The following is a 27,867-nucleotide window of genomic DNA, read 5'->3' on the forward strand; positions in this document are numbered from 1 at the left end:
TATTCAAAAAAGTGGAATTTATTGAGGCTGGGTTTATATTAAGAATATAATTTTTTTACAAAATTTATAAAACAACACGAAGTCTACAATACAAAATGAGATCAGACAAAAATAAACAGCAGCCATGGGCTGGAAGTTGCTTCCTCCCTATTTTTGGGCTACGCTGCACTCAGGGAGACCAAGTTCCTCCAGTCCTTTCACAGCCAGGATTTTGGGGTTGGTGGCCACACTTTTGGTGGTGTTTTGGGTTTTATAAATCCCAATTAATCTGTCTGCAATCTCAAACATGTTGTTCCGCAGGGAGATGATGATGAACTGGGCATTTCTGGTTTGTTCCTGAAACAGAAGTGATTTGTGTTAGTGCCTAGCATTCCCAAAATTGCCTCTGTCCTGGTGTGGCACACAAAGCCAGGTTTAAAACTGCAGCTGCAGGAAGGGAACTTCCAAGTGTTTCCCTAATCTGAAGGAGCTGCTCCTAATCTTTGCCACCTGTTTCTAAAACTGCAATTAATAACAACTCTGAATATTCAGTGTTTAATTACCTGAACTGGAGCCGTGTAAGGGCTTTGCTTTGATTAAATATGGTGAGGGCAGAAGTTTTAAAGGCATGAAAAAAATTAATTACCACTAATTAAGACAGAGATCAAAGACACTGATAGGAATGACATGGAAGTATAAATGGGAAAATGGTGAAGCCATCAGGAGCAGCTAAAGCTGTGTATTCTGACAACAGCTGATGGTTTTGGGGGAAGTCTCTGTGTGCTCCAGAGGGAAACTGCAGACCTTAAATCTGCCTCTGTGTGGCCACTTTGTCCCTTCTGGGGGAGGAGGGCCCATCTCGGGAAGATGAGGCCATGGGGAACTCACATAGATGTAAAATGCTACGATGGAGACGTTCTTGAAGTCGAGGGCAGCGTCGATCTCGTCCATGAAATACAGCGGGGTGGGTTTGTAGTGGTGAAGGGCAAACACCAGGGCCAGGGAGCTCAGGGTCTTCTCTCCTCCTGACAGGTTGAAGATTTTCTTCCAGCTTTTCTTGGGAGGCCGGACACTGGAACAGAGCAAGAGTTGTGTCTGTGAGGAATTCTGATCTTTGCCTGAGCTCAGCCTGGGTAGCAGGGGCTGTTCCTGCAGGATCTCAGCCCCACGGCACGCTGCCTTTCCCAGCTCAGCTCCCAGTGAGTGCATTTATCCTGGGAGCATTTCTGACAGAACACTGCCAGCGTTCCCTCGGCAGGATGAACTGACCTGGGAATTAAGTGCTGGGAAACGAGTTCAAAGCTTTCCAACTGCTTTAGTTCCTCTTTCTCCAGGAGAAAGAAATGAAACTGAGAGCTAAAAAGTTGTGGTTTCTGTCACTGCCCACATTGAGCCTGTCTTGGTTCACTGATGACCACTGAAAATTTACTTTAAAAACAGGTTGAGAAAAAGACTATGATGATTAAAAATTAATAGAATATAAAGTATTTTGAAAACCTGAACATGATTCCCTCTGAGAAGGGATCCAGACTGTCCACAAGCTCCAGCTCAGCATCCCCTCCCAGCGTGAGCATCTGGTAGTTCTCCTTCAGCTTGTTGGTGATGACATTAAATCCTGCCATGAATTCATTCAGCCTCTGTTTCCTGAGCTCTTCAAAGGCCTCTCTGAATTTGTCCCTCTCGCTGGTGATGTTGTCCAGTTCTTCCACGTGCTTCAGGTACAGCTCTTCCTGCAGGGGCAAACAACCAAACCCAAGGGCACTTAGAGCAGCTGCCTCCTCTGTTTTGAGTTTAAACCACTTTTCCTACCATTTGAACATTCCTTTTCCTCAGCTGGGCTAACAGCCCTAAAACAAAACCCCCAAATTGTCCTTCTTTTCCCTTCTCTGCTGCTGAGGGAAAACAAAAAACCAAACCTGTGTCAAAATAAAAAAATATTTCATCTGTTAAATGGTTCAGTTAGTGATGTGAGGAGGGAAAAATCCCGGTATTGTGTGTCTGTCTTGGCTATGAATACTTGACTCTATTAAATAAACATTCCCAGGAGAATCATGGAATTATTTAGGTTGGAAAAACCTTCAAGATCACCCAGGAACTTGTCACCTGGTAAAGGCAGTGCGCAAGCTCCTAGAAACAACTTTCACCTTCGCTAAGGATGAGCTGCTAACAAGAACAGGCAAATTCCAGGCTTCCAAAAGGAAGGAGGAGGACCAGGGGCTGTTTTCCTGGAATGCCCAGGGCTGGGTTGATCCCCCCAGGGCTGGGTTGATCCCCCCAGGGCTGGGATGTCCCCCCAGGGCTGTACCTTGTTCCTGTACTCAGCGATGGCGCCCAGGTTGGGGCGGAGCTGCTGCCGCTGTGCCTCCAGCAGAGCGATTTTCTTGCTGAGCGCGTCGGGCTCCTGCAGCGCCTCCAGCTCCTCCTCGCTCAGCACCCGCAGCTCCTCGGGGGCCTGGCCCTCGATGGGGTGCAGGGATAACTTGGAGATCTGCAATGTAAAACCCAGGGGATGGAAACCTTGAACAAACACCTGGAGCTGTTTTAAAATGAGTTTTTTCTGGATTGGTACAGGGAAGCTTCTCCAAACAAGGTTCTTCCCACACGTCCCTTTAAAATAGGATGTGAAAAAGAGAATAAATATCCCTTTAGCCTATGATCCTGTTCCTGCATATCCAGAAATAAGCTGTGATCTGAAGAATTTGCTCCCAAATCCTGTTTTCTAAGGGGATGTTGATGAGTTCATCCTGGGATCCACAGAGAAGCTGTGGCTGCCCCATGGTCCCTGGAAGTGCCCAAGGCAAGGACAGGGCTTGGAGCAACCTGGGATAGTGGAAGGTGTCCCTGAGGAGCTTTAAGGTCCCTCCCAGCCCAAATCATTCCACAGATCCCTGATTTAAGTTTTAGGAAGCTTTTGTACCTCTTTTTGCCAGAATTTAACCTTTCCCTGGTGGGTGGAAATGTGGCTGTCGATTTGTTCAATTTTCAGCTTGATGCTCAGAGCTTCACTTTGAAGGGCATGTTCAGCATCCCGAATCGTTTTCATCTCCTCCAGTAAATTCTTCTGCTCCTCCTGCACTGCTGGCAAAGCTTCCTGAATAGAAAAATGGCAAATGTCCCCAAAAAGGGCATTAATCAATTACCTACAAAAATGTTGCCCCTGTTTTGGGTGAAAAGTCTGTTTTTGCTTAATTTACTCACGGCTATTGATGGAAACAAATAAATATTCTTGGATTTATAACTGATCCCTGAATTCTGGAATGACTGAGAAAATGCTGCAAGTTTGTATTTTCATTCCAGATCTGAATCAAATGGGTCCTACACTCATTTTTAGCTAATTAGAGAAAGACATCAAATCTTAAGATTTATTTGAAAGTATTTCAACCATCATGGTTTTCCCTCTCTCACTGAAATCTAGATGGGAAACTAAAATCCCACATAACAGCAAAAATTTTATGTTTAAGCAACTTTTAAACCCAGCAATTTCTCTGGGGAGACTGAGTGTTAAGTTTTTTCCTAAACTGGGTCAGGATAAATTTCCAGGTGAGAATAAAATATAAAAATACACCACTGCCACAGCCTGGTTGTTCTGCAGAGAGAATGGGATGTCAGTGGGATACAGGGAGGATTTAACTCCTCTCCCTCATTTCCCTGGAGCCCAGAGTGGTCCCAGGACTCACCTCAGCGTTCCTGCACTCGTTCATCACCTCAGTGGCTTTGTCCTCCAGCGTTGTCAGCTCTGCTGCCAAGTTCTTCATTTCCTTCTCATTGTCTTCCAGCTCCTTCTCTGTGCGCTGCAGAGCCTCCTCGGATTTCTTCAGGTTCCTGCCCAGGGACAGGGATCTTTGTGAACCTCACAGGAAATAATCCAGGAGCACAATCTCACTGACAACGAGGGGGAAGTGCTGCTTTGGGCACCAACTCTCACACTCCAGAGGGATCCAAGGAACACAAAGTTGTCTTCCTCAGCAGCCAGGCTTCACTAAATGACTCCATCCCTTCTTTCAGAGTTTGGAATCTCTATGGAATGGTGAGCTCCCATAAAAACTAGATCCCATTTTATTTCCTGATATTAGGTCTCCTATTAAAACCAGTCCCCTCAGATCTGAACTGCTCCTGCACATCCATTCGAGCGCTGTTTTGGACTTTATCCTGAGTATTGCAGTTTAGGCAATATTAGAGAAACAATTCAGACAAATACTGGAGAAATACTGATTAAATGTGACTTTTAAATTCTTAAAAACTACAAAATTTTACTTCCCTTTCCCTCCCTGAGCCCCACCTCAGCACAGGCACTGAGTGAATGCAGCTCCAGCCTGAGGCTCCCCGTGCTGTACCTGTCTGCAGTCCTGGCTGCCACCTGGGCCTTGGTGATGGCTGAGGAACATTCATCCATTTCCTTGTCAATTTTATCAATTTTGTCCTGCTGAGCCTTCAGTTTCTTGTTGTTGGTGTCCATGATGAGCTGGTGCAGTCGTTTCACCTCCTCCTCCATCTTCCCAGCCTTCTCAGCCACGCGCTCGTAATCTGTCCATGGGAAAGGGGAGTTCAGGGCATGGTGCCAGCCCTGGGGCTGCTCATGGACAGCAGGATTGAAGGGATAAAGTGATGAAAATGACACCAGATGGAAGCTCTGCTCTGTTCCTCTACTGAAAACTGCACATCTTCTCTATGCCGTGACAAATGATGAGTTTAACTGTGACAAATATCAAAATCTACCCACTGCTTTCTGCCCCTGCTCTACCAAAGCTCTCCTGCCATAAAAACCACTCAACAGGGATTGGTTAATGTACACAGAGTATTTAAATACATGAGGTGGTGCATTAGAAGTTTCTCCAAGTTCATTCTTTGCATTTAATTAATGGGCAGATGCTCAAAAATTCGATTTTAAGAACTGGCCAGCAGCATTTCCCAGGATTTGGTGTAACTGTGTAGGCTCCTGTTCCTGCTGAGCACGGCTGCACAAAAGGGATGTGTTCCCACAAAGAATACAGGGATTTATTTTATAGACTCCTGGCAGAGCCTGGCAAAAAACCTTCACTTGACTTTTATATCATTACCTCCTCATTAACAATTCTTACCCCTAATTAAACTAAGTTTCCCTATGAATGTGTGATACAACCACAAAAATCCAAGCAAAGACACAAACTACTGAAATCCATCTTTAGCTTGACTGAAATGTGAACTTGAGCAATCACAAAGAAAAGGGGTTTTACTCTGTGATCTCCAGCAAGACCTTAGAAAAGCGAGGTCCTAAACCAAGACAGGGAACTGAAGCACAAACCCAAACCAATTCCTTCCTCTATTGCTAGAGGAGATTATTTATCTCTAATCTCCTCTCCACAAAATGTACCTTTTTTATAACCCTCAAGGACTTTTTCCAATTCCTTCTGTTTGGTTTTGTCTGGGGCAGCAGCAGCGACGTTGGCTTCGAGTTCCTTGGTTTGATTTTTGAGATCGATTTCTTGTTCAGAAAAACCCTACAGAGAAGACAAAACTGGGCTGGAATCTTGTCCTTGGAAACTGCTTGGCCCCAGGCGGGCCTGTGTGGGGCTGAGGCTGGGAAGTGCTCAGGAATTCTCACCTGGATACTCGCTGTATACTTCTCCGAGGTGTTCCTCATTTCCCGAATGTCCTGCTGCAGTTTCCTTATGGCTTCCTCAAGCTGGGATTTCTCCTCCTCACGCTGCACGGCTCTTTTGGAATCCTTCTGCAGCTGGGATTCCATTTTGCTGATCTACACAGAATGAGAGGGTTATTTACTGGTGTCACCACGACAGAACCAAGCCAGGGCTCATTCCTGTACTCAGCAGCTCTTAAAACACAGGAGAAAGTGGAGTAAAAACTTCAGCTTGGGGAGTCTGAGTGCTGGGAACATCGGCTCTGCCAGTGAGAAACAAGAAGAGGAGCAGCTCCAGATTAAAACCTAAATGGAATTCGGAAGGAAAAGCAAACTGTATTCTGCTCTGCAAAAATGGTGTCCAAGCTATCAAAGGGAGCACTGTGAGAATGGGCTGGGCTGAGAACAAACCCAGAATCCCAGAATTCCTGAGTCTGGAAAAGCCCTCCAGGACCACGGAGTCCAGCCTGTGCCTGGTCACCACCTTGTCCCCAGCCCAGAGTACTGAGTGCCTCCTCCAGGGACAGGGACTCCAAACCTCCCTGGGCAGCCCCTGCCAATGACAACCCTCTTATCCCTGATGCACTTCAAAGCATTATAACCTCTGCTAACACTGGGAATTTTGGCTTTGTAACCCTTTGGAATTCTCTTCCATCCCAGATTGCTCCTGATCAAGCTGCTTTGAAAGGCACGTGTGTGTCAGAACTGCCTGAAGGAAGGAATTCTGCTGGAATTCCATTTCTGTGATGTACTCACCTCTTCTTCTGAGATATCCATCACAACTGAGGAGCCCATTCTGCCCTTCATGACTTTTCCTCCCCCACCAGTCATGGTTCCTACAGAAAAAGGGATGAAAAGAGATCAGAGAACTCCCTGGACTTCGATATTGCCCGCTAAGTGCTTCCAACGGAGCTCCAGTACCTGACACCTCGATGATTTGTCCCTGCAGGGTTACCACCCTCCACCTTTTCTCCTTTTGGAATGCTATTCTGGTGGCTTCCTCCAGGTTTTTGGCCACCAGAGTGTTCCTGAGAGCGAAGTAGAACGCCAGGCGAACCTTTGGGTCCTCCACCTTCACCAGGTCAAAGAGCCGCGGGGCGTTCTCAGGAGTTGGGATTGTCTTCATTTCCTTTTCCCACACAGCCATCTACACCCACAAAGGAAATCAAGGAGTGAATCTTTGGGATAAATATTGAGGTCATTCCGTTATTCTATGGCTTGCTAAGGCTTTAAAACAAGTGTAATTAGACTGCAATTAACAGTAAAATGATTTGTTTTCCCACGGGTGGGACTCACCTTGTCCAGGGCTATAAAGGTGGCAACTCCAATCCCTCCAGCCTTCAGGAAGTTCACACAGGCCTGGGCGGTGTCAATGGTGTCCACAACAATGTGATCCAAGGCTCCACACGACGAGGAGATGGCCACGTCGTACTTGTCATCGATGGCTCCCAGGTCTCCCTGAGCATTGAGGAGCAAACACTGATTAGCTGGCACCTGAGCTGCTCTTTGAGTTCTGTCCCAGTAAAGCCATGAATGCACTTTTAAAAATCGGAATAAACTGATTTTTCTGAAGCAGAAGTAGTTCTCTTTAGACGAAAAACCGCAGAATACAAAACCAGCATTTTTACAATTACACTGCTGTGCAACAGGAATGAAAAACTCAGCTCTGAATTTTCAGGACTTTGGTTTAAAGTCCTGAAAGTTGCTTGGAAAGAACTGAAAAATGTTTGATTTTACAGCAAGTCCACAGGATTTACAGCTCTGCTCTCCAAATTCCTAATGCCAGGGAAGTGATGCATCCCACACTTCATCACAGGAACACCTTTCAGTTCCTCAAAAGCTCAACACTAAAGCTCTTAACAGTCTTCTAGATCTTACCAGCCTTCCATAGAGCCCAGGAATATTCCCACATTTCTTCTGCTGGAGCAGAGCCTCGAGCACTTTTCCTCGGCTGCGACTTTGTGCTAAAGAGCTTTTGGCTTCTTCTACTTTTCGGCGCAGGTTTCGCAGGAGATCCTTGGCCCCGGATTCTTCCCTTCCCAGCTTCTCCAGAGCATCCTCTTTCTGGGGGTTCAAAGACATTAGCTCAGCCTCCCAAAATCTACTGGATTCAGGGAGTCTTCTGTTTGTTCTTTGGGGAATGATTGAGGAGCAAGAAATTAAATTCAAAGAATGGTTTTTCTGTTGGGAGGGACACTAAAGCTCCCCCAGTGCCACCCCAGCCATGGTAGGGACACCTCCCACTGTCCTCCCAGGCTGATCCAAGCTCCAATGTCCAGCCTGGCCTTGGGCACTGCCAGGGATCCAGGGGCAGCCACAGCTGCTCTGGGCACCTGTGCCAGGGCCTCATCACCCTGAAGAAGGCTCAGGAATGCAGCCACATCTCAGTGTGAAATTAAATCTATTCCCTTGCAGGGATATGTAGGATTTAACTGAAGTCAACACTGGCTTAACAAAGTAAGTTTGAAATCCAGTATTTTCTCGAGTATTAGGTAATAGCTTTTCAATGTTGTTTTGGAGGAGGTGGGTCACGGTTTATTTTCACCACGATTATTGCCAAAGAGAGGAGCGGGCCTTTGCTTTGTGTGCGACTCCAAATGAAGCGGCAAAGTCAAGTCTCACCTCCTTGAGTTGCTGCTCAGCCTGGGGCAGTTTCCCAGCGATGTCTCTGATGGCAGCTTTCCTTTCCTTCAGGGTGTTGGAGGTGCTCTGCAGGGCCTCCTGAGCCTGGCTGAGGCGAGCCACAGCCGAGTTGTACCTGCTCAGGTACAGCTCCAGCTCCGATTGCGCGAGCTCCATGCTGGAGCGGGCCTCGGTCACCTCCTTGCTGAACTCCATCAGCTCCTTCTCCTTGCCCTGCAGGAACACCCAGGGACAGCTCAGCCCCTCAGCTGGGCAAAGGCAAGGGGAAATGGGGTGTGCTTTTCCAGCCCTGGCAGCAGGAAATGCTCCTGTTCTCTGGGAGAAGCGGCATTTCTTCGTTAATTAATGGCTTAACAAGGCTTTTCCTAATTATAAAGAACTTCAGGGAGTTCTCCCAGAGCACTTCCATACAAGCTTTGTATGGTTTTCTCAAAGGTGGGAGGAGCACTACACACTGAGCTAAATTACAGCTCAAATCCATGGAGAATCCACATTTTCAAGGACAGAAAATAACCCTGCAAATTTAGAGGATAAATTTCCAGCCTCCAGGTACTGAACAACACCACCACCAATAACCAAATGTTAAAGGAGTTGTCCATTAATTCACACACAGTGTGGGAAAGGCTGGGAACAGATCATTCCAGAATATCTTTATTTAAGTGACACCACTGGCTTAAATGTTTTGGTGGCAGAAAGTCAGAGTGTATAATTTATATTAAATCTATGAATGAGCTACTTGATGATGCTTGAGCACTCAAAAAGCAGCTAAGAGTTTAGGTGTAATTATTAATTTAAGATTAATTTCCCACTGAGCTCCTCTGAACTAAGGAACAGTGGAATTTTCAATAAATAGATTATGAAGCACCTGGTGCTGGTTTCCTTTAGAAGAGTGAAGTTACAGCAGGTGGATAATTCCTGCTTGTCCAAACCTCTTTTTCCTTCTGAATTCCCTTGGTCTCCTCCTGCAGGCTGACCAGGACCTGCCTGAGCTTGGCCTCCTCCTTGTCCTTGTCCTTTGCCAGCAGCTCCCTCTTGGCCGTGGCGTCCTCGATGGCTTTGGCGCTCGTGGCGGGGACGTTCTTCAGCTCCTCCACCTGCACAGGAAAGCACTTTGAGCGTCCTCTCCCACTGGGACAGCAATTCCTGAATCCCTCCTTGATCCAAAGGCATCCCAACAGCTCTCACTGACCAAGTGGATGGCACAGATCCACGAATTAACTCCATTCGTGGAGTGATCAGTGCAGTCAGGGATTAGCAAACAAAACCTTGGGTAAATTTAATAACCTCAAATAGCTCATTAAAACAATTCCAACCCCAGTTTTCCAACTTCTTTGTGCCCTTCCCATTTTCTCCCACAATTAACAGAACTTTTCCAAGTTCTGTCCACTTGGATTTTCCAAGCCAATCCAGCTGATCCATCCCCTTTACCTTTTCCTTGTCCTTTTCAAGCTGCTTCTCCAGTTTTTTAGCCTTGCTCTTGGCATGTTTGAGATTCTCCCTCACTTTCACATCCTGCAAATCCAACTGAGTGAATTTTTCTTTATTTTCCTCTATGAACTTTGTAATTTTATTGAATTTCCTGAAGGAAAAAAGAAAAAAAAATAATTATTTCATACAGCATAAAAATAAGGCTTATAAGCTTGGTTTAACAAGTCAACATGTAGAATTTAAATTAGTATTACTCAGGTTTTGTAATTAACAACATCCAATATTCACTATATTCCCAGTATTTTCCCTGGGAAAAATGTTCCATCAGAAAAAGATCAACTACCCAAGCAATATTAAATGTATTTTCAGAAATTTTCATTTTTTTCTTGACAGAATTGGTAATTCCCATCCCTCCCCAGTAATTCCCTGAGGATGAGCAAGTCAATATTGCAGATAGATTGGGGATCAGCACCCAGGCAAAGCAATTTTAACAAACACAATTTATGCAAAAATGATTAATGAGGAAACCAGGGGAAGATTCCCAAATCCATGTCCACAAGCATTAGAGTTGTACATCTAAAAAACATTTACTAATTCTTTTTTTGTACAGTCAATTTAAAGAAATCTTTAAAATCCATTAAAAAGATCAGACATTTTCTTACTGTAATTGTGAATCTTGCCCAGAATCAAATCAAACCAATGTGAATTTGCTTTAATTTATTTTTGTGCATTTAATTTCTTTTGTGCATTTATTTAAATGTTTCTTTGTGAATTTAGATGTACCAGAAGTGACTCTGCTCATCAGATAATTTCATTTTTTGCTGGGAAACATGTAAAACACGGTACTACACATCCCTAAAGTACTCACTTCTCAAGTTCTTTCAAAGTTTTATTCTTGGTTTTTGTTTCCTCTGCAAGTTTACTGCTTTTCTCATTAATACTTTTAGTTTCTTCATTAATTTTCTCCTTCTGCATTTCCAGGTCATTTATTCGTTTCTTTAGGTCATGGCTAGGAAAATAAAACAGCAAATCCTCACTTTTCTCCATCTTCACAATGAATCTCTAGTTCTAATTCTCAGTGTAACAACAGGATTATTTAAAGTATTGAAAAATAACAATAATTTGGAGTTAGAAACAGAAAATATTTGTAATTAGAGATACTGAAGCAAAGTTTAACAGCAGCCCCACCATGTGAAAGCCAACCCAAAGCCTGAGAATTACTTACATGTAATATTGACACATCTGATTCTTTTCCTTAAATATTTGGTTTTCCAAGCAAAGGAACTCAATGGCTTTATTCTTGTCCTCTTCCAAGGCATCTTTTTCTTTCTCCACCATTTTAACTCGATTTAACTGGGGAAAATAGAAGGGCAGAGCTAGAGCAGGGCCAGTACTACAGGAGGAAACAATGAGGAGAAAATTCCAAACCCTTTGTAGGATGTGAATCCTCTGGAAAAATGATATCAGGAATTACCTCTGCAAGGCAATTTTATGGTGATTTCCTTTATCTCAACCTTCTGAAAGGCCATTTTTAATTTAACTCCTACAGCTACAGCTGTTGTTTACCTTTAAAACGAGTCTGCCACAGGATTTACCACAGACATATCAAGGAAAAGGAACTTTGATTTTATTTAGAGTTTTTTAGTCCTTTTAGCCCTCAATGCACCAATAAAACGTTCCAAAAGCAGCTCGGGCAGCAGTGATTGTGTGTATTTTGAACTCTCCACAGGGCTGTGTGTAGAAATGCTGGGATTTGGTTGGGATTCCCCAGCAGCTGCAGCCTCACCTTCTCCCCGCGGCACTCGTTGAGCAGCTCCACTCTGCGGCACAGGGTCTGGATGGGCTCCTTGAGCCGCGCCGATCCGATCAAATCCTCCAGATATTCCAGCATTCCCTCGTCGTGCTCCGTCTGCCCCTTGGGCTTCATCATGGCAATCTGCTCCACCTCCCCCTTGGGAAACAAAAGCTGGCTGGGTCTTTTCTGATTTAGTTTGGGTTTGTTTTTTCTGGGATGGGGAAAATATTCTGAAAAAAAATCTATGGAATGAGTATGAGACGTTATAAAGAAAGAATAAAATAAGGCAGCAATCAAAATTATTCCAACTGGAATGTCACAGAATCATTCAGGTTGGAAAAGATCTCCAAGATCAAGTCCAACCTTCACATTTATTTGGGAAAACATAGATCAGAATGAAATTTCCTCTCCAGGTGTGACCATTCCTTCATTCTCTAAAGATTCAAAATGTGTTTCCCCAACCTAAAAAAAGAAGAGAACAAAGCAGGCCCTTGGAAAGAAGAAAGTTTAATCAGAATTGAAGTCCCTGAAGGGTCTCTTTAAAACAGAAAGTCCATCAAATCCTGGCTGATGGATGAACTAGAATTGTAATTCATTTAACTGAGGCTTCCTTGGTGGAGAAATAAAAGGATTCTTTAGGTATGAGGGTTCCTTTGTGTAATTTCCCTTTATGTACTGCATTAATTTTAAGTGAATTTGGTGGTATTAAAAATAGTTTGAATTTTTAAAAGTAAGGTTTAGAAAGGATTAAACAGAGCCAGTGACAAGGACAGTTTGTGTTACTGCTGCAGGTCTGACAAGACAAAAAACCCCAACCCAACCCTTAAGTTTTATTTCTTGCACGTCTCAAAAAGCAAATCAGTTTGTGAGTAACTGCTGCTGGATTGGATAAAACCCCCATTATTTGCTCCCTTGCCACAAAAGTGTGGCTCTCTCCCCAAAACTGCCTGTCAGCTCTAGGGGGAGGAAACTCTGCAGCCTCCTCAGATATTCTGGGATTGTCACAAGTCTTTCTCCTTCTTGCATTAAAGCATTTCCTCTGTTTACACCCAGGAGAAAACAATCACAGGAAAGATTTAACTCAATGCTGATCAGGACTGAGAGGTTTTACACTGGCTTTACACCCCTCGTGTTCAATGCTGTAAATCACAAATCCATCTTGGATTTAACAGGGAAAAATGGCAATTTTGGACAAGCAAGGAATTAATCCAATTTCCATTATTTGGCTAAATATAATTAACCACCTCTAAGAAAGATGATGGTGATGCAGTTGTGGGGTTTCTCTGTAGCTCACTAAGGAGTTCTTGAATTATTTTCTCACTGAGTGTAAAAATAAATATATTCATAAATTATTAATTAAATAATAAGTGGTTTTATTTAATATTTATACTATTTATTAAGTTTAATATATAAAGAAATATGTTTCGTTCAGCCCAGATTTAAGAAATATAAAAAAAGTTTGCAGAAAAAAAAAATTAAAAGAAATTATAAGTTTCCTTTTATTGATAAAGGAGAGTGAAAAGGTTGTACCTGCTCTTCTTGACAATGATTAACACAGCAAACAGATTTTACAACTGCTAAAACTCAATTTAAGTGTTTCTTAATTAATTCCCAGTGTTCATTACTTGATCTATTACTTGAATTATGAATTTACAAGCCCCAAACCTCCTTGCTCTTTCTGAATTTTGAAATGCCCCGGCGTTGTGAAAGTGAAACCAAGGCAGGGCAGGCAGACATTTGTTGAGAAATGAGGGGAAGCAGCTCAGCAGCTCCTCAGAGCTGGGACACCCAGCTTTGCCAAGGTTCCCACCAAAACCCCTGGAATTCTGGAATTCCTTCCCTCAGTTGTCTTCCTGTGGCTTGGGGATTCAGGACAGGGAAAAATATGTAAAATAAAAAGGAAACGCAGGCTCTGTTCAGACAATCAAAAGGGATGTCAACACCCAGCCATGGGTGATGCCAACAAGGAACCAGATGTCCACACGAGGGAAGAAATTCCTGGAAAAAACCAGCCTTGGATGCATCCTGGAGAAGCTCCAGGGTGACTGAACTGTGACCTTCCAGTGCCTGGAGGAGCTACAGGAAAGATGGAGACTGTTTACAGAGGCTGGAGGGACAGGAGCCAGGGAATGGCTCCCACTGCCAGGGTAGGGATAAATGGGATTTTGGGCAGGAATTGTGCCCTGGCAGGGTGGGCAGGCCCTGGCACAGGTGCCCAGAGAGGCTGTGGCTGCCCCTGGATCCCTGGAAATGCCCATGGCCAGGCTGGAACAGGGTTTGGAGCAGCCTGGGATAGCAAAGGGGTCCCTGCCCATGGCTGGATGGGATTTAAGGTCCCTTCCGACCCAAACCATCCTGCAATTCCACATTTCCACATCCATCAAGCCCTTTGGGAAGGTTCTACACTCAGTGCAAGAGCTCTAAATGGAACTACAAACCAAATTTCAGCTTCTGCAGCGTGTGGAGCCTTCCACATCCACGTGGATCCACTGGAATGCAGATACAGCACAAGCTGGAAGTGGCCAGCTCCAGCTCTGTACCATGCACACACACCCCAGCACCCATCCCACAGAATTCCTCAGGGAACAAGCACCAGCAATCCTACACCACCGCCTCATCTGGGGAAACATTTCCAAGCACTCAGCCCCGGGGTAAATCAGGACAAACCTGGTTGGAGACCAAGCTGTAAAATAAGGGAAGAGCCCTTCTCAGCTGGAAGTGGCTCCTCTGGCAAAAAGCATGAGGAATAAACTTCTGCAGTCTGGAATCTGTGTTTCTCCGCACAGCTGAATAATTCACAGCTGTGATGTTTAAGATACTTCCTCAATTTAAGAATTTAATTTTCTATTGTACCTAAGTAAAAAGTCTAAAAGAAGTTTCAGGACTGGCAAGACCAGCAGCACTGGTTTAAAATTCTGAATTTGCCCATGACCACTGTTTTCTCTAAAAGCAGGAAAACAGCTGATCCTGTCAGCACAGCTCTAACCTTAGCTGTCCAGTTTTATCCAATGTTTTCTGGCACATATGGATTGGAATTTTAAACAAGGTTATTTAACTGTCTGATAAAGGGAAGGTTTGACCTGCTCCTGAGGCTTTTCCTGCAACTGTGGTCTGGAATCAAGATCCTAACAGAGGTAATTCTCATTTGTTGTGCTGTGTTCCAGAACCTTCCTCTTTCCCTTTGGGTCTGGGTGTTGTTCCCCACAGCTAAGGGGTGTGAATGGCACAAAGTGCTGATCCCAGCAGGGACAGGATCCAGCCCCACTGGTGTAACTGGGATTGTGGGGCACTGGGATAGTGCTCAACAGGAATGAGGCAGTTTTGGGATCCAGCCACCACATTCCATCCCAAAATTCTGCTGTGGAGCAAACAGGGATGGCAAAAAGCTTCCACCATCTTGAAAAACTACTGACAGCAACCTAAGAACTCTTCATAAAAACAAACACCTTCTGTGATGGAAGGGGCCTTTAAGGGACACTTTTCACTATCCCAGGGTGTCTTGGACATTTCCAGGGGCAGCCACAGCTTCTCTGGGAATTCCATCTCAGCTCCTCCCCACCCTCACAGCCAGGAATTTCTTCCCACTATCCCATCGGGCAGGATGAGCTGTTTCTGGAGAACCTAGGAAGATGTTTGTTTTTAATGATTATTGCTTCCTCTGTTCATCCCTGAATATTTGGGATGGCAGCACCTCGAACCCCCTGAGTTTTGTCCAACTGTCACTGCAGCATTCCCAGAGCTCTTGGTCAATGTCCCACAGAATAATTCCGGCACCAAGGAGGCAAAAACAGTTTGTCAGGATTTTGGATTCTCAATTTCTGCTGGCTTAAGCTCAGCTTTAAAAAGCTGAGAACCTTGGGATAGCTTAGAATTCAGTAGCTGGGAATGCACTGTGCTCTGGACAGGAGCTCAGGGAAGTTTGGGTGGTTTTGGAGGGGAATTTGGTCATTTAGAGTTTGGGGGGTTTGTTTTTGGAGGAGCTCTCTACCACTATTCAGAGGTGCAGAAATATGAGATCTGAGTGAAAATCACTGTTGTGCTCAGGAGAAATAGCTTTAGAGAAGATATTTCCTGGAAAACACAACACTATGGATCAGGAAAACATTCCCTGTTTGGGAATAGGCCAAAATATATGAGTTTGTTTCAAAATCCCATCAAACTACCAGAAAATTTAATGTATGACAACTGTGACTATGATATTCAGCATTTTAAGAATATTTAGTATTTTTAAGACATTTTTTTGAAATTCAGGATATTTTAGTAGTCTCACTGTAGCAGCAGCATATTTTTAATAACAGAAAACTTTTTAAGGCTTTTTAAACTCCCATAAAAGGAAGTTTTCTTATTGAGACCAAAATCTTTCAGTCTCAGCAAACTTTACTGTAATCCAACCATAACACCTGTTCCAGCACAATTCCAATTATCCTGTAATATTTAACAACATTAAATATTAACAATATTTAACAACACCTTAATATTGTAATAATAATATTATTAATATTGTAATATCAATATGTACGATTTGCTTTCTAAATCGGGCTATTACATAAATTAGTTTTCAATTTTATGATATTTTACATAAATGAAATGGAATGAATATCTGAATGCAGTGATTAGGACATAATTTATCAAGCATCACAAGATTAAGGGGTATTTGTGAAGAACTAGTACTATAAATGCATGGGTAATTGGAATTTAATGTAAGCAGTGCTTGAAGTTGTAAAAACCACCTTAACTCAATATCTGTGGAAGATTAGAGCAGTCAGAGCTAATATCTGTTATTTGCTGGTACAAATGTAAAAAACCCATCTTAATTCAAATTACACCCCAATTTCAATTATTTTCTTAACTTTTTGCCATGGAATTCGGGACAGAAGTGACCCAGCACAGGGCAAACTTCTCTTAATAAAAGTCAAGTTATATTTTACTCTATTTTCCAGAGCACAGCAATGTTTCAGTTCTCTCAAACACTGAAGCAAATGGAAATGAAGAGATTTTGCAAGAGCTTCTCCAGGAGCTGAAACCACCTCAGCATCACAAGGAGCAAAGCCAGAGTGACACAGGGACACTGGATTTGCTCCAAGGAAAATCCCATTAAAACACCTGAAATGTTTATAATAAAGTTGTTTTTCTAGAGACTGAAAAGAGAAAATCCAAGCCCGATTCCTGCTTTTCCTTTGGTTCTTTACTCTTATGAGTAGAATCAGCACTACTACAAAGTTACTGCTCCTGAGTTCAGCTTTTGGCTCATTCAGCTCCAATTCCACCTGACACAACCTGAAACTGCAGCAAAAGCCAAGGGGGAGGAAAATTTAGAGGAAAAGTAGCCTGGACCTTGTGGAATTTTGTTTTCTCACTACATTTTTATTTCCTGGCTGCTTTGTGCCATCAATTTCTTGATAACAAGACATCAAAAGTGCATTTTTATCTTCAAAAAGCCTTTAGGCAGCAAAATGAGACAAGTGTCTCCCCTTCCCTGTCTGCAGCTTCCACTGATTTCCTCCTCGCCCCCCAATTTCAATTTTCTATTTGTCTTTTATGTGCTCACACTTGGCTTTGGGGTTATTTCCTCCCCCCTTTACCACAGTGGTAGTTCTCATTTTTAATGAGAAGTACAGTAAAGAATGGGAAAAATAAGTTCTAAATTTCTGGATCTTCAATTTATTTATTTATCTTATCCCATCTCACAAAGCTTTGCCCATGAATTCCAATTCTGCATCCATGGATTTTGGAGTATGTATGGAGAGAGCCAATATTCCCATCTCATTATTCTCCTGCTGTAACACAGCTCTGGGAAGGTTACAACAGATTGTTGTAATTTAATAAATTGTTGTAATACAGGATTTTTTTTCCCTGTAATTCCATGTTTTTGTTGCTATTAATTAATGTTCGCAGTCCTATCTCATTTTTACCCTTCAATTTTACCATGTGGTGAATACACAGGAGGGGAAAAAAACATAAAAAAAATCTTCCTTTCCAGGAAAACTCAGCGGGAAATAAAGTCAAATTAAAAAATAAATGTATGTATAAAAATCTACAATGTCACCACTGGCCAGGGATGAGGAAAATCTCAACATTCAGCTGTTGGACAAAACTACAATTCTGCATTCTGGAAATAACTTTGGAAGTTTTAAGGATATTCCTGTGTTTAACATAAGAGCATAAAGTGAGTGCAGATCCAGAGTCACTTTGGAATTTCAGTCAGGAATTGGCAAACCCAACCTGCAACGGTTGATTTTTAATTGGTGTGTTCTAAGAAATTATTCAATTGTCACTCATTTGCTCCTCCCATTTTCCACGTTTTTCTGCAGAACTTCCTAAATTAACAACACTCTCTTCACCCCCAATGCTGGCAGCCCAGAGTTTTTTATAATTCCATTTCTAATCCCATTTAAAATCTCATTTACAGCTTCAGCTCCAACATCCCATCAGGAGCACAGACCTCAACAACTGGGAATTTCTGGTTTATCTCAAAGGAGAAAAAAATCTCTCCCTCATTTCCTCCCCACTCCCCTGGAAGTGACTCCCACCTTGTTTCCACACAGGAGCAGGTGAAAAGCCTGACAGAATTTCCTTCCTGGCAACCTCATCCTGCCACAGGATAAAACTGAGCTCCAATCAGTTAGAAAACACACCAGATAAAATCCCTGCAGTTGTTCAGACCTAAGATTACAGGAGAATATTTTAATTAAGTCTATCAAATACATTCAAGTGAAATACCACTCTAATTAGGACAAATTTAAAACACTTGTAATTTGTTTGTAAGATTCTGAAATAAAGTCAAATCAATTTATAAGTTTTACTGCCATGAATGTAGAGTGAATTCTGCAATATTTATGGGCAAAGGGGTTGCCTGGGGGTCACCTGGGCAGCTCCACTTGGCTTTTCCACCCCTTTTTGGTGACTCTCCCTTTCACCTTGCTCACAAGATGGGCCACAGATCCCAAATATTCCCCCCCTGCACTTCCAAACCTGATGTTCCTCCAGTGCTCCCATTTCTTTCAGCATTGCTTAGAGGAAAGCAGGCAGGAGAGGAAGAGGCTGAGATGTTTTAATTTCTTTCTGACTTTCACTGCAGAGAACAGCACAAATACTTACTCTGAGTTTGTCAGCCTGGGCAGAGCAGGGTTCCAAGGCTTTCAGTGAAAGCTCAATTATTTTATTTGTTGTTCTTTACACCTCTCCAAGTTCCTGGAAGGTGTGGAAGACAGAAAAGCAGCAGCAAGGTGCCAGATTTTCCCCCAAACTCTCTTTTTTAAGTGACAAAGAAGCACTTTTTTCCTGCTACAGTTTCAGGCTGTGGCAAGCTCATTCAAAATGAAACATATTTGTGGTAATTGTAAATAATAATTCTTGCAATAATGCAAAATGATTGTCTATTCCTAAGTACTGAAAGCACAGGGCAATCTATTAAAAACATGCACTGTGGAGTGTTGGAGTTAAGGATCCCAGAAGTGACAAACTCCTCCTGTTCTGTGCTGGCAACATCCCGTTGGAACCAGAAGAATTTTGAGACTAGATTTATTTCAATTTGCAAGTTCAGGCACAGAATTTGTAATTTTTCTACAACTACTCAATTACTCTCACATTTTCTGTTTTCCCACAGGTGTTTTTTTGTGATGTTATTCACAGAAGTCAGCAGCATTTTGATTTGAATATTTTCAGTTTGGCATCAGCAGAAATATCTAGATCAGAACTCAGCTTTCAAATTTCACCCTCAAAAGCACCAAAATCAGCAGAAAACTACTGCAAAATAGGGGGTGAAAGGGGGAAAATGAAGCAAAAAAACTGAAGCAGTCTTCTAAAAAGCAAATATTTTCCATTGAGTAATGGCAATTATGTGAGCAAGATAAAATCAAAGCTCTAAAGGTGTTGTTACTACATGTAGGACATGTTCTCCTACAACATTTTCTTTACTACTGACAGCAAATGTTCTGTCACACACCCAAACCAGCATTTGATAATCCTTAATTAATATTTTTCCCCAAAATCTAGAGTACAAATGAAATATTTTAACTACACCCCATTGGTATAGTAAAAAATCAGAGATTTATAACTTATTTTAAATGAGAAATACTTGGTTAAACTTAGTTTAATTAAACTTTTAGTTTTGCTGTTAAAAAAAAAAAAAGAGTAAAAGCCAAATAAACCTGTTACTTATCCCTTCAATTTTAAATAATTTGGAAAACATAAGTGGGGGAAAATGCAATCCTTGTGATAACAATCCACAGCCTTAGATGGTTTTATTTCCTTCTAACTATAAATTTTAAGATTTGGGGGTTGAAGTTCTGCTGTCATTCTGTGGAAAATACTGCTACATTTCCCAAGTGGAAATACTGAATTTTGGATAGTTAGATCAGTGGATTTCACTTCAAAAAGGCAAAGAGAAAGGCCCTGCCCTCAGTCAGAAAGGCTAAAAAAAAAGCAGAAAATTTCAGTGAAGTTACTGAGACAAAGCCTGGTGGATGAAATATTAAAATTATGGTGGGAAAACTCTGGTTTATGGTTAATATTTACTCTGCTTCCTCGTGTTTCCCTTTGGAGAGTGGGAAGCCTGAAATTCCAGCTTTTAGGAAAAAAGGGATGCTGCCCTCATTGAAACAATTTGTAGGAGAAGAAAAAAAAATCCCATTTGGGGGAAAAACAATATAAAATAAATTAAGATATCAATATTCTTTTCCAAATGTTCCCTTCCCCTGCTCCCAGTGTTCCCTGACTCTGAGCTCTGGGTATCTCTGCCCCAGCATTCCCTTCATCTTTCACTTTACATTTCTCCCTTCTGGAAATTTTGGCAAAGTGAGATTTCAGAACAACTGTATTAAAAAAAAAAAAAAAGAAAAAAAAAGTATGTATTTACTCCAAGTTGTTTTCTTGAAGGTGCTTCTCGCTCCATCTTGAAGCAGAAAATACAGGAATAAAGTGTTGGAGGAAATAATTAATTGGCATGGAGACTTGCAAACAGAGATATCCTCTTTTTGTGGGTGTAGCTGTAAAAAAGGACTGTACAGAAAGACTGGAGGAAGTGAAGCAAGCACAGCCACCCAGCTACAAGTTTTTTAAATATTTTGGTTTTTTAGAGGGGAACTGGAAGCTCCTTTGACAGAAACAGGCCTAAAATAAACTCTATTAGATTTCAGACCTTGGGGAAGCTCCCACTGATCACTGATTTCTAGGCCAGAATAGATTTGGGACTTATTAGTAATTACAGATAATGGCAGAAATAGATATTTAATAGAATTAATATTTAAATACTTGTAGCTTAATTTACATTTTAATTGGCTGGCATGTAGCAAAATTCTCATTTTTAAAAACTGGGAAAAAAAATTAATGTTGTTCCCTTCAGCCTGACTTTAAAACAGCAAACAGATGCAAGCAAGCCTCAGAATCTGAAGGTCAAACATGAATATAAATGATGTGATATTGACAAATTGTGATTATTTTTACAGTATGGGGTGTAAAGTGTAATTGGTTATAAATGTGCTATTTCTGGAGCTACACAAGTGTAAACAACAAACACAATTCAGGGGATTTTTCTTGCACTTCTTTTATGCACAGTTCATTTTTCCACACTCATTTCTCAGTAAAACCATGATTCTCTGAGAGCTGCAGACAACACTAGATTATACAATTTTAAAAAAATAAATTCAAATTTTAATTAATATTGATGGAGTTCAGCTAAAAGCACCCCCAGTTGCTGAGCCTCTGCCACGCTGAAGCAGCACAATAATATTGGGGTTGAAGGTTTCTTTTACACGCCAATATTTACGTGCTGCTAGGGCGGAACGAGCACAATCCTGCAGACCAGGAACAAAATTCCCTCCTGGAAAAGGGGACAGCAGAATCCCCAACTGCTTCTGGACCTTCAATTCCTACAGCAGCAAATAATGATTTGCACCTTGAGCAGAACATGCAAACCATGATGTGCTGCTACAGCACCTCAAGGCCTCCAAGGCAATATTTCAAACCTGCATTTTTTTTTTTTTAAGAGTTTTAACTGGAAATACAACTTTCAAATCGGATTTATTCTCGCACCAACCTGTAAAATTAAGAACCTGTTATGATCCAGATCAATCCCGTGGCTTCGGAGGAGCATCCCAACATCTCTGAATGTCTTTTTCTTGCCATTGATGTAGTAGGTGGAAGAATTGTCTCTATAGGCAGTTCTAGACACACAGAATTTGCTGTCAGGAATGACTTCGTAATCATCTCCTTCCTGCTTTAAGGAAACACAGAGCCAGAGAAACAATTACTGTAGCTGTGGATCTACCTCCTATTTCACAATTAAGCAGCTAAGTTTCATCATGGGATGCTTTTTTCATGGACTCTGAGTTGTAGAAATGGGAGCTGTCTTAAAATTGCATCTCTTAAAAAAAAAAAAAAGAGGAAAAACAACAACAAAAAAATTCTTTGAGAAGTGGACAAAAAAATACCCAGAGTTGTCTTCATCTGATGTCTTTCCCACCTCTAATATCAATAGTGCTTTGAAAATGCTGCATGAATTGCCTTTGCAGTGCCCCAGGTTGCAGTGGCTGTGCTGTCCCAGCCTGGAGTGACTCTGGGAAGCCCTGGGGACTGCAGAGCATTTACTGCTCCTCCAGAGCTGCTCTCAGCTCAGAGCTCCAAAGAGAAACTGCACAAGATAAAAAAAAGCCAAACATTAAAGATGTGACAAATGTGACATCAGCAGCTTCAAAAGAGAGCTTCCATTTACCTCCAGAGGGGCAGCCAAAATAAAGCTGGTGCCAGGCTTCAAGAAGTTAAAACTCACCCAGATTAACCCCCAAGAGCTCTCAAATGGCTCTCTGGTTTTAATTCAAACTCAGCTTCTGGATGTTAACACGAAGTAAAACAAAGTTGAAAAAAAAAATTAAATAGATGAATTTTTTAATCTGGTTATTATAAATACAGAAAGAAAAAATAATAAATGTCTTTTCAAACAGTTCCTAAAAAATGCTGTTAGTGCTGCCACTTTATGAACCATCAGTTTTGAAATTTCAATGTACACTTCCCACTTTTCTGGTTGACCCGAAATTTAAAAGTTTGGATGTGGGCACTAAAAAGAAATTTAAATTAGGAGAAATAATTTTTTTGTACCGCAATTGCAATAAATCAACAAAAAAGTGCTAAAGTTTTTATCAATACACAAAGCAGCAAGCAAAAGAAATATTTTTGTAATTTGCTAACTCCTTCTATTTCATTCAAACAAAATATCAGCTTCAAAAAATTTTAGTGGTAAATTGTGAGGTCCAGAATTTTTGATGAAAAATCTGTTATAAAATTGCAGGCACATTTACAGCACATAAAGTGTAAATAAGTTTCAGATTCATTATATATTTTTCTAACTTTAGATAAATTAAAATAATTTCTAATTGGCTTGAAAAGTTTTGCTTAAATAGGTTTTATTTCTTAATACATATGTTTGTGTTATACATTTAAGAATATCTACTGTGTCCAAACATAGGCTTATAAATTTTTATTCTTTTAATTGCAGAAATAAATTTACTTGAGGTAAACGAGATTACAAATTAAAACGAGTTCTTCTTAAAATGATGATTAAAATTTTCTAAATTGTTTTCAAACAGAAATCTACCACATATTAGTCCTGCAGCAAATAAAAGAATCCTTACTAAGATTTTAAAAGCTGCACTACTCAACAGAGGGTTTTTAAAGTTAATTAACAGTGATGGTTTATATCCCAAAGGTAAACTAATCATGCTATGAAATTTTCCCCAGCTCCAACAAAAATAAGCAAATATTAAAAGTTTTTCAGCTCCTTAAAGGAAAAAACCTGGAATCATACATACCTTGTCAGTGATTTTTTGGAAGTGAACTTCCACAGAACAGCTTTGGATGTCCTTGTGCTCGTCAGAATTATGGATCAACACTGAGAGTTTTTTGGACCGGATTTTTTGGGCTCGATAGCCAAACACAAAAAGCAGGGAATCAATTATATTGGATTTGCCACTGCCATTTGGCCCAATAATACATGAAAAACGCTGCACAGAGAAGGGAAAAAAGTGATCTTCAAAGGGAAATAACTCCTGCCCAGCGTCCATCACCCATTTAAAGCACAATTATTCCTCGTGAGTGCAAGTGTCTGAGAGTTCAGCTTTTGGTGACAAAGGTAAAAGTGAATAAAAGCCCCACACCTCAGCTCAGCTTTCCCAGCAGCACTGGTTAACCCAAAGCCCTGCACTTCGCAGGCTTCACAAGCAAAGTTTCATGCTCAGCCACGTAAGTCTCTTGTGGGCACTAAAAAATATTCTCTTTCTTCAAACACAGCCCTAAAAGTTCTCCAGCAAACAAAATCAAGAGAAAAGAGAGCTTCACTAAGCTGTGCCGACAAATTAAAATTGCACAGCATTGGAAAGTTGCACTTAACTGTCTTCTCTACTTAATTTAGAATATTGCTAGGAAAATATTTCTAAACCTGAAATATTTTCTCAGTTCTTTTGAGGTCAGCTTAGATGAAAATGCAGGAAGGAGTAATACCACCCAGTGAAGCCTTACCTTCAGTTCAAAACTATTTAAGGAAAAAGAAAGATACCTTGTGAAAAGGTCCCAGAGTTTGCTCTCCTGCATAGGATTTGAAGTTCTGGTTTACAATGTGAGTGATCATGAGCCGAGGAGCACCAGGTTCACTGGTCATTGCTGGAGGTGGGGGAGGAGGGATGCTACCCAAAATCTCTTCTAAACTTCGATTATCCACCACCTCATCTGAGGTTGCTAAAACCCATCCAAATCAACAGAAGGATAAAAAAAACAAAAAACAAAAAACAACTGTAAGCTCTCAATGATTTGACAGCCTTTAAAATGTTGAACCGAAAAAGCAAACATCACTTCTGTCTGAACCAAACTACATTTTGACCTGTAATTATTAATATGAGCTGAGTGGAATTAAAATTCTTCTTTCCACAAACAAAGTGTTTCCACAAACAAAATGTTTTTTAAGAGCTACTTAAGATGTCCCATCGCCGGGTTTGTTCTTTCATTATGTAATTCTTATTCCAACACACTTTAACAGGCCCCCTGCAATTCCAACAGCTCCAACGATCACAATAAATCTGTAAATCTATCTGAAGCAGGCAAAGCCTTTCTAATGAATAAGTGCAAAGCCACATTTCAGAGTCCCTGTGCAAGATTTGGGGATCTCTGCACGAGGCTCTGAAAGCTGCAATGACAGCACGGCTGCTCTGCAAAGACAGGAAGTTTGTTACGAAAACAAACTGGCCCCCTGGATATCAGCAGAGCAGCTTTTCCCCAGGCACCAGCAACTCCCTTCTTCCAACAGGCAGCAGTTTTTGTCACCAATTTCAATGTATTCATCTACTTGTCAAATACCTGCCTTTAACAACTGCACATCTGGCTCCCTAAAAAATCACACAGCTGCTGGTTTTGCAGATTTTTTTCTGCGAAAGCTCAGCTCAAGGAACTCAAGAAAATACACTGCTTCATGAAAAAGAAAGTCAAATCATTTTAAGAGTTAAGTAAATAAACTTGACATTTATTCCATTCCAAGAAATCCCATACCCTTGGCTGCCTATAAATTTGGAAAATCCTGCTGTTGAACCACAATCTGAAGTACAATGCTCCAGATCAGAGCTCCGAAATAGGCTTTATTAGGAGAAAGTCTACAAATTGCTTTTGCACTTGTACTGGGCCAAACCCTTTAACTCTTTGGAAGCTCTTTTGACCATTTTAAAAGCAGTTTTAATTAGGCAGGCGTTTCACGTTGCTTTGGAAAAGGGAAAAGAGCAAATCTGGAAGAGCTGGGAAATTCAAGTTGCTGCTAAGGAGGCTCTATCAGCACCACAACAGCCATCCCAGACCTACCTTGGGGAGGGTCTTTGCCAGGCCTCCTGGTGCCTTCGTTCTCCACTTCCATGTCCACAGAGGACTCCTCCAAGGGCTCCCCGCCCTTCCCATGGGCTGCAGTGGAGGTTTTGGTGCTCTTGCCTGGCACGGTCCCTGTTGGCTGCTCCCCTTCCATTCCAAGCAATCAAACTGAAGGGCTCTATCTCCTTTGCTAACACAAACAAGAAAACCCCGTGATCTCAGCACCGAGCTACAACCCCGCAAGGAATTCACCTACACCTCTGCCCAGATGCTTGACTCGTTTAGAAACTTAAGACTGAAGGTATTGAGAAGACAAAAATCCAATTTGGAAACAAAATATCGAGGTTAGTTTCATAATGATATATTTTAAGATACATCACCCCTAAAATGAGGGGCTGAGCCTAATCTGTATTAACAGCATGGATCTACCTGCTGCCAACTCGTGGGGACACGTTCAGGGCACTGACTTTGCTCACTGAAAGCCTCAAAGTCGTGCTGGGGGCAAAAGAGTTAAAGACACATTGAACAACAAGCCCAGGAGCTACATGTCTCTACTCTCCTGGAAGAACTGATTATATTTCAGAGCTGACACTCGTTTTACTTTCAGTAATCATAAATATTTCTATGGTGCTAAATAGTTCTATGGATATAGAGAAATTGATAAACAGAGAAACAAAAGCCCTGCGTGATCATAGCAAAGACTTGACTCTTAAATAATTTAAATCAACACATTCTGCTCACAAAATACAACAAAACCCCTCCTGCCAGCATTCAACATTTCAGAGAAAGCAGAAAACGAAATACCTTCATCTAGCTGGGATGTTAAAGTGATCTGAGCAAGGACGAGCATTACAAAAGCCATCAGCTGGCACTTGAGCACAGCTCCCCAAACGGGTGAAGAGAAAGCACCCGATGAGAAGAAAAGGCGACTGAGGAGCGAAACTCTCCCCGAAGAGTTGAAATCGCAGCAAGTGGCGAAGTGAGTTCGCAGAAAAACAGACATGAGAAAGTTTACTTCTCATAAGATAAAAAACTGACGTGGTTAGAAAGTCATCTCACAATTGGTGCCAATCATTTGACGTTTTCAGACCTACCCCCAACCCACACTCTCATGAGAGTCCTTCATTTGGGACAATGGGGGAGGGGGGAAATGAGAGACAGAACTCATTTTCAGGCTATTTGAGTCTATGCCCCCGTTCAGAACTGTTCCGCAATGGCTGTCGCGGACAATTACAGCTTCTCAAAGCACATTTATTATTTTTATTTTTTTTTCCCCCAAAACTGCTCCACTCCAACAGAATTGTGCAATACAGACCTATTTACCTTCCCACCCCTTTCCCCCCACTTCGGATACTTCATCACAATGAACAAGCCGAACTACTTGACCTCAGCTTTTAAATCGCGATAAATCAGCTGCCACATAGTCTCTAACAAATTTAACAAATTCGTGCCCAGCCCCTCCCCCGAGCCAGCTCGAAGGTGTTTGGTAAAAGCATCTCTCCTGCCAAGCGCAGATTTCCTTACGGGGACGGCGAAAAAGGAGCCGGACAGAAAAGCTTCCTTATTAACAGCCGATTAAATCTCATCGCGACAAGCCCTGTCAGTGACAAATCTGGGGAATTTTTAAAGCCTAAAGAGCCAGACTGCACCCTTGTCACGCTCTTTCCAAGTCACAGAATCCCAGAATATTCCAAGTTGGAAAGGACCCACGGGGATCATCGAATCCAGCTCTTTTAAGCGAATGACCAATCGTTAAGGGCTTTCTTGGGATTTTTCTCTCATCCTTCAAGCATCAACGCAGCAGGCAGAGCCGGGGCTAGAAGGGTCCCTGCTCTAAGCAGATTAAAATCGGATCTCTCCGCTACCCAAACACGTCTTTGAACTTCCCCGTTCTCCGAGCCGCGGTCCCCGGGGCTCGCTAAGGGCACAGCGGGAGCCCTTGGGGTGCACAGCCCCTCTGGGACCCGCTTCTCTAAGCCCTGTGCCGACAGCAGCCGGGACGGACCCGCCGTGCCCGCAGCCCTCGGGGGGACCCTCAGCGGGGCAGCCCGGCCCGGGGAGAGGCGCTGCCGCAGCCTTTGCTCCCTCCGGGCGAGGAGGGAAATGGGAAATAAGGCGCGGGGCAGAACCCGCCGATCCCTCAGCACCTCCTGCCATCCCCTCAACACCCGCCGCAGCACTTTCCCTTCAACACCCTTCGTCTCCTCCTTAGCACCTTCCCCTCAAAAGGTCCTTATCTCCACCTCGGCATCCCTTGTCTCCCCTCAACTCTCTCAGCATCTCTTTTCTCCCTACCAGCGCCATCCCCTCAGCACCCCCTGCCCGGGGCAAGCCCCCTGAGGGCACCTCCTCCGCTGCCAAACCCCCCCACCCCAGCGCCCTGAGGGGAACCACCATCGCCTCCTCCCGCCGAGCTCGTACCTGCTCGTCCCGGCGGCTCCGTGCCCCGACGAGGCGGCGGCGGCGCGGGCGGCCCCAGCTGCTGTAGAAGCTCGGCCGCTTCCACACTCGAAAATGGCGCCGAAATAGCGAACTCGAACCGAAATTCGTTAGAAAAGCGCGGGGCAGG

At 42.5% G+C, this 27,867-nt stretch overlaps 1 protein-coding gene across 4 annotated transcripts; it reads right to left on the reverse strand.

Annotated features, from left to right (window-relative positions):
* On the reverse strand, positions 1 to 27,849 carry SMC4 (structural maintenance of chromosomes 4). 4 transcript variants are annotated; one of them, XM_014254439.2, is made up of 24 exons: positions 27,720 to 27,849; positions 25,296 to 25,488; positions 24,010 to 24,188; positions 23,267 to 23,458; positions 21,499 to 21,675; positions 11,454 to 11,618; positions 10,893 to 11,020; positions 10,536 to 10,676; positions 9,668 to 9,818; positions 9,169 to 9,333; positions 8,219 to 8,452; positions 7,475 to 7,660; positions 6,893 to 7,054; positions 6,518 to 6,743; positions 6,353 to 6,432; positions 5,561 to 5,713; positions 5,330 to 5,456; positions 4,314 to 4,503; positions 3,657 to 3,801; positions 2,897 to 3,070; positions 2,285 to 2,467; positions 1,477 to 1,709; positions 868 to 1,051; positions 1 to 336 (listed from the first exon to the last, which is right to left on the reverse strand). In XM_014254439.2, exons 2-24 carry the CDS (start codon positions 25,450 to 25,452, stop codon positions 148 to 150), a joined length of 3,921 nt encoding a protein of 1,306 aa, XP_014109914.1. In that variant the 5' UTR covers positions 25,453 to 25,488; positions 27,720 to 27,849; the 3' UTR covers positions 1 to 147. The 4 variants fall into 4 exon arrangements, with proteins under 4 accessions (XP_014109914.1, XP_087917091.1, XP_005525180.1 ...); XM_088060965.1 differs by having other exon boundaries at positions 25,296 to 25,483; positions 27,720 to 27,795; XM_005525123.3 differs by lacking the exon at positions 27,720 to 27,849 and adding an exon at positions 26,103 to 26,282.
* Between the last annotated feature and the right edge of the window lie 18 nt (positions 27,850 to 27,867).

This window comes from Pseudopodoces humilis, chromosome 11 (genome assembly GCF_049639895.1).
Source record: "Pseudopodoces humilis isolate 2021_Gansu_Grassland_sample_001 chromosome 11, ASM4963989v1, whole genome shotgun sequence".
NCBI classification, from domain to species: domain Eukaryota; kingdom Metazoa; phylum Chordata; class Aves; order Passeriformes; family Paridae; genus Pseudopodoces; species Pseudopodoces humilis.